The 15,753-nt window shown below is 43.9% G+C and overlaps 1 protein-coding gene across 7 annotated transcripts in view; it reads right to left on the minus strand.

The window, feature by feature from the left end:
* The window catches only part of lpin2 (lipin 2), a 23,540-nt gene extending 8,656 nt beyond the window's left edge, over positions 1-14,884 (minus strand). For 3 of the 7 annotated variants that reach the window (XM_055503601.1, XM_055503599.1, XM_055503600.1), the window contains exons 1-20: positions 11,931-12,146; positions 10,112-10,312; positions 8,362-8,457; positions 7,733-8,085; positions 7,534-7,641; positions 7,258-7,384; positions 6,852-7,179; positions 6,673-6,772; positions 6,359-6,546; positions 5,834-5,927; positions 5,681-5,750; positions 5,489-5,581; positions 5,286-5,368; positions 5,027-5,174; positions 4,614-4,762; positions 3,492-3,578; positions 2,840-2,992; positions 2,400-2,514; positions 1,667-1,770; positions 1,240-1,406 (exon numbers count right to left, since the gene is read on the minus strand). In XM_055503601.1, the coding sequence (XP_055359576.1) occupies positions 1,262-1,406; positions 1,667-1,770; positions 2,400-2,514; positions 2,840-2,992; positions 3,492-3,578; positions 4,614-4,762; positions 5,027-5,174; positions 5,286-5,368; positions 5,489-5,581; positions 5,681-5,750; positions 5,834-5,927; positions 6,359-6,546; positions 6,673-6,772; positions 6,852-7,179; positions 7,258-7,384; positions 7,534-7,641; positions 7,733-8,085; positions 8,362-8,457; positions 10,112-10,312; positions 11,931-12,032 (2,844 nt within the window). In that variant the 5' untranslated portion in view covers positions 12,033-12,146 and the 3' untranslated portion in view covers positions 1,240-1,261. Of the gene's footprint in view, positions 1-758; positions 1,407-1,666; positions 1,771-2,399; positions 2,515-2,839; positions 2,993-3,491; positions 3,579-4,613; positions 4,763-5,026; positions 5,175-5,285; positions 5,369-5,488; positions 5,582-5,680; positions 5,751-5,833; positions 5,928-6,358; positions 6,547-6,672; positions 6,773-6,851; positions 7,180-7,257; positions 7,385-7,533; positions 7,642-7,732; positions 8,086-8,361; positions 8,458-10,111; positions 10,313-11,930; positions 12,147-14,337; positions 14,494-14,531 lie in introns of those variants that run through there. The other 4 variants (XM_029131419.3, XM_029131420.3, XM_029131417.3 and 1 more) reach the window with 4 other exon arrangements.
* Positions 14,885-15,753: the final 869 nt, after the last annotated feature.

Here is a 15,753-nt window from a genome sequence, read left to right on the forward strand (position 1 = left end):
GTGGGTGAGAAGCGTTCTGAGTTTTAAGCTTGCGTCTCCAGGTCTTAGTGATAAGCCTCAGTAAAGCCACTGAGGGAGCATAAGCTATGGGTGCATGGTCCTGTCACCACCACAGCAGCAGCACTCACTATTTAGACATGGACATACACACAGTCTCTCACTTGCATCATCCCACAGTCATCTTACAGAGAATTCCTGCAACAGAAATCCTTGATTTAAGTGGTTTTCTCGCTGCTTATTTCCACCGTTTCAACCCAAGCGTCATCTTTTACATCTGCACACATTAATAGTAAAGCTGTGGAATCTGAGGTCTCTCAGGAATGTGTACGTGTCTTACTCTACATGTCAAAAGTGTCACTGTTGAAACATGAAATATAGCTTGTTGAAAAATGGAGCACGAGGCCTAGAAGCTGTTGTTAACCCATGAGCAGCCACACCAAGAACGGACTGGAATCAACAGCACACTATACTGGTGATCCTTTTTTTTTCCCAGACAAGCAAAGGCTTCATGATAGAACTTCATAACTTAGATATCATCATAAATAATGACTATGTTAACAAAACATCTTAGTCTGCCAGAGCCTGTAGAACAGAAAAAACATTAAAATAACAGCAAGACAAGATATCATGTAGCTACTGCGTTTAGGTTTTTTAAGCCACACACACTGACACTGAACTGATTAAATAGTCCAACCAATGTCTGTTTGAATCCAACAGCACAAATCAGTCTTTAAATGATTCACAGTCGGCGCAATCCGTCATTTTCCACGTTTTTTCTTTATAGTACATCACTATTTTTAGAAAAAAAGTAAAGGCTCTAAATACAGATTGTATGAAGTTAAACAACATCGCGGTCACTAATGCTGATGACGCCTGTCGTCTCTCCTGGTGTTTATTTAAATATTTATTTAATTTTTACCAGTGCGGCCCTGAAAAATGTGACTCATGAAAGGACTAATGCCTCATGTAGGGCTTCAGTCGCCCCCTTTTCTTAAAGCAGATTATGATCTGCCAAAGAGGAGATGTGTCTCCAATCTCAATCCCTGCACAAGGGGAAAGATGGTGACGAGCGTTTTCAAGTCTGAGAAAATATTAGCAAAGATCTTCCATCTCGAACAGGTGATTACAAGTTACCAGCTTTTTGTTGTCATAAGCCTGTTAGTGAGTCAGACTCATTGAAGGAATGCTACTGTGAAGTTGGGCTTCAGCTGCAGAGTCCAGTCACAGGTTTGTGTGTACCTGGAGATCCACCAGTGCTGGGTCAGAGCAGCTCGTCGGGGTTGATGTCTGGAATGGGCTGCCTCCAGTAACAGAAAGAGCTGTACTCTGGCATGACAAAGGCCTCGTTCTGCTCTTTACTCAGCAGAGGAAACACATGCTCCACAAGCTCACTCAGTCTGCCATAACTAGAGGAAACAACAGAATGGGAGATCAGAAAGACAGAATGAGACGCAGAAGGAGCCGAGACGCAAACAGAGCTGTTACTTATTAACTGTAATTCATTTCTTCGAAAATGAATACCTTGATGGTGAAGAAACGATATTTGCTAGATAGAGTAAAATTAAAATAAATAAATTCAAAATGACACATTAAAACGCACCGCATTAAAGGGATACGTTCCCACTTAAACACATGAACCCATTCTTCACTCGGTCTTTGTACTTACGAGGACTTGTTTCCCTTGGTTTGTTCCTGGATCAACTCTCCTTTGGGATTTACTGTGAAGATCCTACAAACTGGAACTCCTACCTCCTTGTAGGCAAACACATCCTGCATAGAAACAACAGTCATAGTACAAAACACAGTCACAAAATATCACATTTATGCTCGTTTAGAAGCACAACACAGTCTTACAATACACAATGTTCATTGCCCCGTTTGGATAAAGGCAGTTAACCTCTAACTCATGTAAAAGCTGAACCAAAAAAAACAACAACCTTAAAAGCCATCTATGATTATGTCATTTTCTGAAAGTGGTCCTTATAAATTATTCAGGCTGGTACAGTCTGACATAGGCGTTAACAGCATTAACCACATTTTTCCTGTTTGTGCTCCACCTTCTGTGCGTAATGGCAAAATTTCTACCCTAAATGTTTGGGCTATAACAGTAATACTGTGTCCCATGACTCTGTGCTCTATCTGGGTGTTTATACAGCTGAAGATGGGATGCTGTGCCAAGCTGAAGCTCCATTTCTCAGTCAAAGTCACAAGGGACCGTAGTCCACCGCTGACCTCAGCTCAGGTTCAGCCCAATACTGATTTCATAGAACTGCTAACTGATAGCTGAAGTGTCATGTTGATCCTGCAAGCTTCTAGAACAGCTCATGATACTAAAAAAGAATTTAAAAAACGCCTTTAATGTCCCCGAGTCCAACATCTTCATACACCCATTAACTCACATTAGTTCTATTCCCAAAGGCTGCATAAAATGGCTGCTTGTTATGCTGAAACAGGTTCTTGATGTCTGTAAGGCATTCAATCTTGAAGATCTCTGGTTTCTTCTCAATGACCTCCCTGAAGAGAAGACAATGATTAGACTGACACATGCATGTCTTTCATATTGGTCAGAGCTTAGTTCAAGACAAATAAATGTTCAGTTTCTCTTAGACTTTTCTGTTGGGACCACAGAAAAGAAATATAATGTATAATATTACAAAACAGCAGAAAATGAGTTCAGCCTTAACAGTCTCAGATAATAAAAAGACTGTCCTGAGGATTCTTAATGCGATATTACGTTTGCAGGCAAAAATGGTTGTATTTTAGTATATGGTCATTTAAAAGCCCAATGTAACAACTACTGGCATTAACACAAATAGGCAGCCATTCACAGTAAACGAACCTGTGGAAGGCCGAGAAGAGGCTGCTGGGAGACAGCATGAGCGGTCCCCGGGGCAGGATGGTGCCTCCATCGTTGACCCACTGCAGGTAACCTCTTGTCATGTCCGCCATGCCGATGGCCCGAGCTGAGCAGTATAAGAATTTATACCCGTTCCTGCCAGTGGGAAGAGTTTTGCTTATTACCAGTTATTCACTTTTAATACACTAATATCCTGACCATCATTAGCATTCACTAAGAATAGACCTTTAATTAGATCACTTATATTGGCTGCTTTCATAACGGGCAGAAGTCCCACAAATTCAACGATAATCTTACTGACTAAGACTATGTACTGTTAGTCCCCATGGTCACAGATGAGTTTTGTTTTTGGTTCGCTGCATTATTGAAGAATTAAGCGCAAAGCAGTTTTTTAATCTCCATAGACATGACAATGACACAAGTAGTTAAATGCTGCCAAAGTTTCATGATGTTTTAGGTTTTGACAGTAATTCCGCCTCCCTACCGAGTCATCCACCTCAAAGCCCCCCACGTAAACACTGGGAGCAAATATCGAGTCCACAGGGACGGGCCTGGGAATAAACCCAGACAGCGCTAACCACGGACCGACCATTCATTCCTCCTATGTGATTAATCACTGCTGTTGTGCACTTACTCAGCTACTGAGTGATAGAGCTTGGCAATGCCCTGGTGGGTCCAGTCCTTCCCCAACTGTGGCAGGATCTGTCCAAACACATCTGACCTAAAAGAAAAACATTCAAAATGTTAACATTCGACAACAAGGACATCCCCGTCTGCCAGGCACATCAATGAGAATCCAGCTCCAAAGCCTCAGCAGATGTACAGTAGAAATTGCAGAGAAAACGTGTGTGGAAGAAAATGAGAGCTCTAGTACAGACTGTTCACAGAAGGTCCGTCCATAAATACTTTACTACATGGTCATAAATAAAGAACATTATAGATGGTTCCCCACTAATGAGGATTACGAGCCCATAGGGGAGGCACCAGCTCAGCCTCAGCTTATGGGGGTGTAAATGTAAATGAGTTCATTATAGTCCCGGTGCTCTTCACCCCGTTACTCAAAGAAAGCCACAAGTCATAGGTTGGCCCAAAGGGTCACAGAGATAATAAGCTGCAGTCAGTCTGGATCCATTTGATGTTGACCAGACACGAACCTCACACAGTGGGAGTCAGAAAAACAGCAGCCATCACTTTTGTGTCAAAAGATACAGAGCTGCTTTACCAAATTAAAAAGCTTAACATGGATGCAGTTGGATTAGGTCCTTGATTAAAATGTAGCATTAATGATAATAAAGTTGGCGTTCAAAAGGTCAATAAAAAGCAACTCAACTTCCCCTTTGTTTTACATTTAATACTTCTGATCCAACTTATAAAGTCATTGCTCATTTACCTACTGAACTACAACATACAAAGCTTTATTTCACAGTATGTGAGCAATTACTGGGACTTAAATAGCTTTGCACCAATGATCAGATCCAAAACTGACTTGTGCCATATATTAGAGCTAATTTTGCTCCCTCCCTGAGGTATCCACAAATTTCAGCAAAACCTGACCAATACTGGTTTCTCTTTACAGAAGAAAGCTGCAAGTTAATGCAGTAAATATCAAAAGCATACACAATATGCAATATATGGGAAACCTAGCAACCAAGCTCATCTCTCAAAGCAGGAGAACAAATGGGACCTAGACAATACAGAAGGTGGGAAAATTTACTGGGGGTAAACACATGAAGCGTAAGGACGGTAAAACACATACTTTGTGATGGTGCCATCGATGTCTGAAATGATGACTCGGTCATCGTAGTTCCACAGGTAAATGGTGCCTTCGCAGCGACACGTGCCCTGGTATTGGGTGGTGATGCTAAACGTCACATCATTCGGCCCTTCTTTTAGTTTTAGTTTGGCCTGGTGACACACAGGAAACAGCAGAGGCATGAGGAGAACATGCATTCCAACGGAGTGGGTATTGCTATACAGCAGAGTATGGTTTCCCACAGCACAGAGCCATGGACAGCCCTTTAGAGCCCCCTACAGATTAAAAATAGGGTGAACATGTTATTCACACATGGCCAGTAGAAGGAGCTCTTAACTACCACATAAGCAGTCTTAAAAGTAGCACACTGGAAAAAACCATGGGAAAGAACACATGTATGTTAAGAACAGACTTACTATCTGATCAGATGTGAGTCGTAGGGACTTCCTATAGGTGTGAGGGCTCGGGTGGTGCTGACCATCAACTGACTGCAGCCTCTCCTGACAAGATGCAGCGCTCACTTCCTTGGACTCTTCATCACTGGAGGAGTCCCCTGCTTTAGGCCTACACATACAGTATTTACCGTTACATGTAGTCTCCTCAATAAGCAGACTGTTTTAATACAATCCCTTAGCACGGAACTGACAACCTACAGCAATAGACTGTGTTACTTACGGTATGGGCAGATTCTCCTGAGATATGGAGGGCCCTTCCTCTTCCAAATGGGACTCCTCCTTGGTTTCAAGCTTAGCTTCGGACTGTGAAGAAAAATGGGGAGGAGACAATCCAAGACAATGACCACAAGGAAGAAAGTAGATTCAGAATATTCGATATGGATATTAGGGTCTTGTTTTGTAATGGCTTGGGGCTCTTCACACCTGCTTGATTGTACTATCCGCCCTCTTTCGCCAGAACCACCAACGCCCTGACTTCTTTGGCATTTTCTCCTTCACCCAGGCCTCTTCTGTAGCCTGTGATAAACAAGACGACAAAGACAGTAAACAGTCAGGTAGCTGCCAATTTAGAAAGATCTCTATGCTCTAACAAGACAGAAAAAAAAACTCAATTACCTTGGGTAAGTTCTTCTGAAATGCTTGGAGACTCAGAATTAAGGGTGCAGCCAGTGTCCAGTTATAATATCTGATAGAACATAAATTAATTATGATAATATACTTAAACTACATATGTCTCATTTAATTTGTAAAATGAAAAAGCTCACTTACCTATTTCCTATCTTTACTACAAGGTTGGGGTTATCTATAATTGCTGGATTTTCAGCAAATTCATGATAGGTGATGATATGCTCCATGAACTTTTCTGCAAACAGAGGAGAGAGGGGTGCATTAATTAAAAGGCGGATGAAAAGGTCAACACTGCTGCGCCATAACATCTTACTTAAGGCTACAAAGAAAGGTCAGGAAACTTTTCCAGTCGCCTCAGGAGATGAGGGCTTCTAACAAACACTCCCAGAAGACTGTTGTTTAATTTACTGACACAAGTGAATATCAGAGATAAAGAGAGATTTAAAAGAGACATAAAACAAAACTACTAGAGGCATTACACAGAGATTTACATGACACACATGTAAACTATATAGAAAAGTGCCTCCATGAACAGGGGGCACAGGTACAGTACACAATGTCTAGTTATACAATAGATTTAGTTTCTACTGACAGAGTAACTTTCTGCCTTGCATAAGGTACTAAGTGCACTTTAAGATGCATTTTTCATGAGTATTTCTCATGTACCTTTGGATATTTCAGCATTTTCTGTGAGGCCTCCGCACAAGGAAAGGGTGACATCAGGGAGGTCACTGGCTGAGTCTGAAAGACACTCTGTCCCGCTGTCAGCTGCAGCACTACCCACCGACTGTGGAGACTGTGAACCGGAGCGGATCTCTGAGTCCATCCAGTGCTTGGTGGCCACCTCAGCCTCACTAGAGCGACACCAGAGTAAAACAGGTCATGAACGTTCTATTTGAGGCTTTTTAAAATAGACCAACTCTGCTTTGTGCTTTAATTAATATATGCAAACCAAATTGGTACATCTTTCATAGTCTGACCTCTTAGGAAAATATCGTGCAGCAACATCAGGTTCAAGAACACTCAGGTCATCTAGGTAGATGTCTTCAGGGCCCTGATGTTGACTCCTCTTTGGGACACCTGCACCACCAACAAAAACATTAATTTACCAGATGTTAGTTCATTATAGGTCATTAAAAAGTTGGCTAGGAAAGGTCACCTTTCTTCTTCGAGGGTGAGTCGCTCTGTGAAGGGGTGGAGGTTGCCACATTGGATGGCAGGATATCCAGGGGCTCTGTGGTGGTGGAAGGGCTTACAGAGGTTACAGTGCTGACAGATCCTTGAGGGCTTTCAGACGTTACAGTGGCGACTGGGGTGCGGGGTTCAGGCTTAACGATGGTACACACTGTGGAGGAGGCTCCACTGGCCTTTGCAACCTGTGCCTCACTCTGCATAGCTTCTGAACTAAGGATAACACGGAAGTGGGTGCTCTCTGACGGAGTTATGGTCACCGTTTTCAGAGGTTCCGGTTTCTCCTTTTTAGTGACCTGAGGAGTGAGAGGATGTCAGAAGTAAGATGAAATAGTACCGTGTTCTTATTCACTTTTGACAAGCCAAATTCTTACCCTGGTTGTTTCTGGAAACTCTCCCCAGGTCCACTGCATGTGGGACTCAGCCCTGAGCAAACTCTCTGAGGGTGTAACTACCAGTTCAGAGTCGCTCTTTGGGGAAAATCCTTGAGACAAACTGTGACTGAAGAAACAAAAATAAACAATTACTCATGTAAACAATAAGGTTGAGTCTATTTACATGCCTTTGCTTTAACCTTGTTTTGATACTTGATACTTTGATATTTATGCGTTACGTATTATTGCCTCTGCCAATAAATGATGTCTCTATACCTGTCATCTGCTGGCCAGTCCCCATCAGATAGTGGATAACCTTCAAGGTTTGCTCTGGCTGCAGGTAATTTAGGGTCAATGTCACGCATCGTGGTCACTGAAGGGGACCTAAACCATACATCAACACATGCATAATAAATAACCCATCCCCATAAAAACACATTTTGGCTACGATAACCAGCATTAGCCCTTAACTGACCTTGACACATGTGCTGCAGCCTCTTCGTCAGAGCTTAGTTCCATCTCAAAGACCTCCTCACTTTGCACAGGGCTGGACATAGCAGCAGTTGTAGCAGCGGGTGTGTTAGCAGCAGTAGTGAGTGACATGGGTGGGGTCAGCTCTTCTCTTCTAGGATCTCCTTTGTGCTTCTTCCTCCGTCTCTTCTTCTTTTTTGTGGCCATGGTGCTGGGGGCAGGAGGCTCAGGTGGGTCCTCTGGGTCAGCAGGGTCGTCCTCCAGATCTTTAGGAGTCCTGTGCTCCACCTCTGAGATCCAGAATAGGTGACTGTCGGTGGGGATTGGAGAGGTGGCTAGGTGGGCAGGAACAATCTGCTAACGACAGGAAGGTGAGGTTAAGTCTATGTCCGTGCAAAGTAGCAGTAAATTCTACAGCAAATAAAACGAAGCCTAAGACTCAAGTTCAGTAGAACATCGTTCTTCCTTGCGGAGTTGCCACAATAGGATCCCTAATAGCTTAAGCAATTGACCACCTGTCAAAAGTGGCCTATTGCATAACAGTGATGTAATCTCTTCCTCACAAACATATTGCGCTACATCTTCTGATGTGTGTGACAATCAGTGACGTCCTCACTTAGATGACATACTTACATTCTGTTGTTCAGATTCCTGGACAAAAAAGGCTTCTCCATTGTCCCCTAGCTTCATGTGCAGGTCAACAGGTTCTCCATCCACTTCGATGTCAATCTGAAAGAATTAGGCAGAAACTCTCTTATTGGACAAAACTAAGACTAATAAGAGGTGATTTATTAGTATTTATCAGTAAGACCCTGGTTGTGTATTTGTTCTTACGCTGTCAACATTGTATCAGGTTGTATAGAAACCCTGAAGCTACATAAAAACCCATTTTCCTTTCAGGGCTTTAAACATGTATATGGGTCTTCTGGGGTTGTATTATGCAGAGTCTGCCAACACAAGCGGGTCAATTATTCTTGCCAATCAAACTGAGAGGACCCGCAGCCATTCAGAAACCAGACACCAGAAAAGTAAAATCCAGGTCACGTCTAGCAGAGACTACAGAGGACTCGCACTCCACACTTACAAATGCTCTGCCTGTTCTAACAACCTGAAACCAAACCATCAATATTCTCAAGCAGTGGCCACTGGCACCGTCTCGGTTTCCCTCTCGTACAAGATTTGCTCCCCCCAGTATCCTCCGCTGCCAATGTGGTTCCTTAAACACATTACCTCAGACCTGTTAAGAGGCTTGTTTCTGAGGCAAACGACTGCTGTGAATGTCAATGCCCAATTTATAATGAGATGAAATAAAGGAGCGTCCTCTTCAGCGTTTCACACTCTGTGACAAGGTACATTATGCTGAGTGGCTGAGTTGTGGGTTTGCCAGCATCATGCTGGCTTACTGAAATTACTGGAGGCAATAACTGCCTACAAAAGCTCAAACAGGGTATCGGGTCATCTATTTTAGACAGCAAAAGCTTGTGAGTTTTAGGGCTTGCATTTAGTGCCATAAAATAATATAAGAAGTGACTGCATACACAATTCATTTATACTGTAACTGTTTATTTCTGTTGTGATGTGATTACAGACACAAAATCCTCAGCCAAATACCCATTACTGTTTGGCCAGTTACTACTGTTTACTTCCCTCTGAACAATTTCAATATCTACACATCTCAAACAAATGTCACATTTATTTGGTCCAACGAGAAAAGATTGGATGAGTGATCTCAGACACGAATGTGTGACTGTTTGTTATACAACAGTCATTGTTGAGGCCTCCTTCATGTTTCCTCCCACTCCCACATATTCAAGTTGTGGAGTTGTTGCCATGGAAACAAGTCATTCATTCCTCCCCTCTAAACCCATCAGTATTCTGGCAAGGTGGTGAGACAGTTTCAGCCTCCCCCTCTATGATCTATCTGGCCCAGAAGCAACTAAGTAAGCTTTCTACAGGTCAAAGCACATCATTCTAAGAATAGACCTCAGGAACACGTCCATCATTTATAGTGATGTGGTAGGAAAATACAGTACATTGAATAAGAGTCCAGGTTTAACCATCACTAATTACTAATGAAATACCATGGAGTACTCTTGGAGTAACCATTCATTACAGGTTACTTTATTAATGCAATGAGTCTTTTTTTAACACAAACATGTTTTATTCTGGCTAAAGCCAGATACCAAAATGGAAAAGTTGGCTGAATAATGGAGCGCATTATTTAAATACGACTTGTTAGTTATGTGAAAAACTAAATTTGAATCAGAAACAAGTTAAACATATTTGCCTGATAATTTCTTTCTTAAAACATGAAAATAAAATTCAGACTTTGAGAACTGCTATTAGGAGTTGACACAAGTGATGAAGCTGCGTTTTAACTTACCACTTTCTCCTTGGAGCGGAGGACGCCCAGCTTGCCAAAACGCACGTGAAAAGGCGAACACTGGTACGTGCCATCGCGCTGGCGGACGACCACCACGTCGATGCAGCCAGACAACGTGGCCTGGTTGATGCCTTTATACAGCTCCTTGACGGTTACCAGCACCTGACCGGCCAGCTGGCCCACGTAGTTCATGGTGTCCGCCTGGTCGGGGGGAGGAGAATGCAATATTAGTGGGGTTTCAGGACAGGCAAGAGGAGGGTCTATTGTTTGGTCCAGAAGAGAACGCTAATGTGGCCTCAGCTCTGTTGGCCTTTCTCCTCAATTGTCTCCCAGTCTGTATTCTGCGGTCTATTCTCTGGACAGACAGTCCCACTCATTTGTCTTGTGCTTTCATCTACTTGCTCTCGTACTGCCTGTCCTGTCCTGTCCTCCCCGTTATCTCCTGACCTGCATACAGACTACCACAGTTACCCCTTCACTGGCTGCCGTCCCATTTGAGAAACACCAGAGAGGGGGGCTGGCAGCTGGGCTGAAGCAATGACAAAAGACATCTCCCACTGCCCCGCTGGCACAAACGCAGCACAGTTCCTGTTTATATCCATAGTTTTCTGCCAAGTATTAGACATAGCCCTAAAAGCCATCATTCTGTGGCTATATTTATACAGGCTTGGATTAGCTCTACACAAGCAGACTGAATGACAGTTCGTCATTTCGCAAGTAGTCTATCAAAATTAGTTTTGGACCATAGCTAATAATACAAACTCTGGAGCATTCCTGTGGCCCATAGCTTTGGTAAATTAGATCGTGTACATGTCATTTGTGCCCAGAGACACACACATTATGTTGGTCTGCACGGTCAGGGTCCAGTTTATGGTGTTTGGAAACACATTCCCCTGCTGACTTCACTGTGTTTTTGGTAGCGTGAAATGCTCATATCTTACACTGACCTTTTGTTCAGAGTATAGCCATGCGAAAAGTGAGGGGGGGGGCTTAGATAGAGAATAGGGGTGATTGTGCAGGAGTGGCATCAAAGAATACAGTACATTATGTGGGACGATGTTCCCATAAAAGGAGCCAGAGGAAAAAGACAAATGGAAAATATTTGTGCTTTTGTAATGAGAATATTATCACATTTCAAATATTAAAAAAAAGAAACTGTTTTATGAAAGATAACCAGTAACCTCACCAGCGGTTCACTTTGCCAAAATGAACACGTGGCATGTTGGCACACACAGTAGGCCACTGCTGCATACTTCTCTCCTGAACTGACACAGTGGGAACACCGTCAAAACAACCAAACAACCATAAGGATAATTATATGTGAAGATTCAACATGCAAACAAAAATCATTTAGACTGTGCAGACGCGATCGGGACCAGTTGCTACTTCTTTAGAACGGAGACGTGAAAAACAGGTTTTACCTGCGGCTGCTTATTGTTTTTCAGAATCAGCTGAGCAGCAGAACGAAACCCAAATACAACCGTTGTACTGACAGACCCAAACCACAGTGTGACAGGACGTCTTTAGTCATGGAGTCTGGGCACGATCATGCAGCTGCCTGAGACGGTCTGAATATTTATGGACCATCTCAATAAATGCTACAGTACATCGATCTCCCACTTTCTGCTTTGACAGTTTACCTTTACGCCTAAACAGTTTTAAATGTAGCTTGAAAACTGATGACATCCATCAGTCCAGGAATCAGTCCTCCAACAGTCATTACAATAACAAAACACACCAGATGACTAACAGCATAGCGGTCCCAACAGCAGCAGGCCCGATCTGTGACTGACTCAGAAACCTGTCAGCACTGACTCACCAGAGACCACGACAACCTCTGAGAGGACGACTCGTCCTGCTCACTGTTGTCAGTATTGCTTCCCAGCAGCTCCGTGTCCCCCCAGGATCTCTGCCTCTTCATCACTGCTGCTGGAGCATCCGCTCCTACTGTACCCACCTCAGGAAACTCCACAGTGACCAAAGTTTTCCTCCCTCAGATTAATGATAATCCCCCCTGGCATTCCGAGTCCAGCCTCAAATGTGGCTCACCCAAATCACCTTGGAATGACCCTCCCAGTAGTAAGTATCGTTTTGACGGCCTCCGACACCATTGGGAGTTGTGCAACACGCTCATAAACTTTGCCATCCTTCTTGTGGACTACGCTTTGCTGGATATGCACCTAGCGTTCATCCAGTCATCTGACGGAGCATAAAGAGTCCAGCCAATAGCATGGCCTCTTTGAGCTCAGCGGCGTGCGGCTGATAAGGGATATGTTTTTGACCTGATAAGGCTACGAGCTCAGAAAGAAAAAAGCAGTCGTCTGCAGCATGATGTTCTTTCACATTAGTCACATGTACAATGTAATCATTGCTGCATGTGCACGGCCAATCAATAAGGGGCATCATGACACTGGCTGTCAAACAATATTTAGAACTCAGTCCACTGAACTTCGACATGTTTACCTTTTGTTGCTCATTATCCTTGTGATGTGACTGCCTTGACTTGCGGTTAGTGAAAGTTCTGGAAGTAACTACACAAACATATCCGTTGTACAGGGATTAGTCTAAGTAAACTTTCAAAACACCTTGCTCGGAACAGGCCGAGTGTTGATTTAAAGCATCCACTCTATAAATACAGTGTGATGGGATCGGGGGAACTCTCTGTCGTTGTCCTAGGCCTTCACTCACAGGCAAAGCAGGCGCTCCTCCACTGCGACCTTATCCCTACGGCCCCATCTGCTCACCCTTTGTGAACAATGAAAGAAAACGTACAGGCCCACTGAGCTGAAGGCTGTTGGGTTGTCCTTCCCCCTGTGCCATAATCCGTTCTGTGCTCAAGGATTCCTTCAGTCCTGCACACATAAATGCTCCTCCCTTATACATTGAATGTGAGCACACTTTAAACCACAATCAAGTGAAAACGTTTGCCTTTTTACCTGCATAATTAAGACACGGCAGGCTGAGACACGTGTGTGTGTGTGTGTGTGTGTGTGTGTGTGTGTGTGTGTGTGTGTGTGTGTGTGTGTCTGCCTTACTCTCCCAGCATAATCATGCTTTGCATCTTGAATTACCTTGTGCACATTCGCTTTGATCGAGTGAGAAAGGACTCACTCCGCTGACTGAGCCGGTCCTCCAGACCACACAGGGTTCATGTTGCACTCGGTGAAGTACTGAATTACATCAATCTGCATACAAATGAACCTGCCTGATATATGACATCAAGTACTACAACCACAAACTCAGGCACAAGTGACAAATTGTGCATTGAGAGGAAGTGCTCTTACATTAGAAACCCTTATTTTTCTGTTGTGAAGACTGTTCACAAAGCAGAAAAGGTGAAAATAAGACAGGGGTGAACAAAAGTTCTTTTTCAGCTCTACAACTCCTCCACGGTCCTTGTTAAGTGCTTGGGTAAAGATCTTCATGAAGGTTCCACGCTCTCTCTGAAGCCAAATCGAAACAGAGACCAGAGCAGGTTGTGCGGTTAACTGTACACACAGCTGCCATGTTTAAACACTCACACAGACTGTACGTGGAGATAGGAACTACAAACATATAACCTGCATGTGTGCCACGCTGCACACGGTTCCCTAAACTACCCACATCTGAACTGGGCTAAAATAGCTGCACGCTCGTAAAACTCATTCAGTGCAGAGGATTGATTTGAACAATCAATGAATCAAAACCCAGTAAAGCAGAGAAAATAGCGCTAGGATTGTTAGTTTCTAAGCAAAGACAGTGGATTAATGCGTCCATGACTGACATGAAACGACAACAGCAGCGTGGGAGTAGCTGTGTGTTGACCCGCTTAGCTCAGATTTCTATATTTAACACTAAATACACAATGTGACAAAAGCGTGTGATGTAAGCTATGGACGCACTCTTAGCATCAATAACTGTTGTTAGCCATTAAGTCACAAGCGACATCTGGCACAAAGTCACCAGTTAAACACACTACCGTTGCTCTATGGTTGGACACTGCGGGAATAAACGAACACAGGCGAAACTGGGGATTTAAGTGTAAGCTCAACGTTGGTAGAAGTCGACTATAAACAGTGGCAGAGAGAAAAACAGGCAGAACTGCAATGAATGGAGTCGGCGCTCGGCTCGGCTAGCCGTGCGCATGTTAACCCTTAGCTAGCTGGCGTGACGCCACCGTTCACGCGTAAACGACCGAGCGCTAACGCTGTCACCACCGACGACGAGTGCCCGCTTCGCATCAACACCTTTACGTGTCCATTCCTCGAGTGGTGCCCAATCGTCCAGTCCAGTGCAGCCGCAACGCGTCCGAGTCCAGAGAACCCCCGGTGCTAAGCGAGGCTAGCGGCTCGCACGGCTAGCTAACGTTAGCCAGTTCACACAGGAACGTCGCTTCAACGGACGTGTGAAGCAGCCCGGGTTCTGCCCGGCGTGCTCTCACCTCTGGTTCGGGTTCGGTGCGCGCTGCTGCCGGTGGTGGACGTTCTCACTGAGTCCCCATACCGTCGCCGTGGAGCCTCCTCTTCCTGGACCACCGCGGCTGGACGGACGGACGGACGGACGGGAGCCTGTCGCTCGGCTGCTCGGGTAAATTGCAGCTGGAGCGCAGTCGCCGCTTGCGCTGCGGAGCTCGGTGCAGTTCAGAGCGCAGTCGCTGCTTTGTGCGGGACTTTGACCCGAGCACAGATCCTGGACTGATGATGTTTATAGACAGACAACACTGATTACATATCTGTGTAAGTCACATGGACGGAAAACCAGAATACGGGCCCCACGGGCACAGGCAGGTTTGGGCACCTTTAACTTCCCACCCCTTCGTTCTGTTAAGACGTCTTTGTCTCACTGTATTATTTATAGTTCTTATTAGTCTATGAGTTATACGGTCATGTTCTGTCTATTAAGCTTTATTTCCGTTTGTGTTCATCTTTTAGGTCACCATCTTTTCTTTTTGATTGTTTTTGTACCTGGTCATTATTTGGTGCCCTTTATTCATTTTTTTTCCCAGCCTTGTTTATTTCATACAAACCTTGGGCTCCTTATAATAAGAAGTGCTTCTGCTTAATAGCATCAGAAGCCAGAATCACGTAACTGCAGTCTTCTTATAGGCTCCTTCTTCCTACATTTTATAAATTCACCTTTAATTAAATAATTTCATTATGAGCAAATAAAACTGTTTATTTAGGGACGTGGGTAAACATCTCTGAAACAGGTGCAGCCTTACACAGGTAGTATTTTCAACACAACAGTATTTGACATGTTTATTAGACTACAGCCACAGGCCAAAATACTGGAGAGCAGTTCATCTGCATGTCTTTTTCTATTGTACCAGAAAAACAACATTCCTCCAACTTTCTAAAAACATTTTGACAGTGTCTAATGCTCATCAGAAGAGCTCTTAAGACCACCAAGGCAAGATATTCCTGTCCTACTTTCCACTCAGCAGAGACTGAGACACTGTGACTGAACCAGTTTAGACATTCATGGCTTCACTTAGTTTAGCTCACAAACAAAACATCTTTAACATACATGTACACAACACGGGTTAAACATAGCAGTAATTTAAAAATTACTCTGTGGAACTTAGCGTTTTTCCACTGGCACTTGCCAGTATCCAACAACATAAAGCTGACGCCTAGTAATATGTTCATGACATATTTTGTACA

This window comes from Betta splendens, chromosome 17 (genome assembly GCF_900634795.4).
Source record: "Betta splendens chromosome 17, fBetSpl5.4, whole genome shotgun sequence".
Classification (NCBI taxonomy): domain Eukaryota; kingdom Metazoa; phylum Chordata; class Actinopteri; order Anabantiformes; family Osphronemidae; genus Betta; species Betta splendens.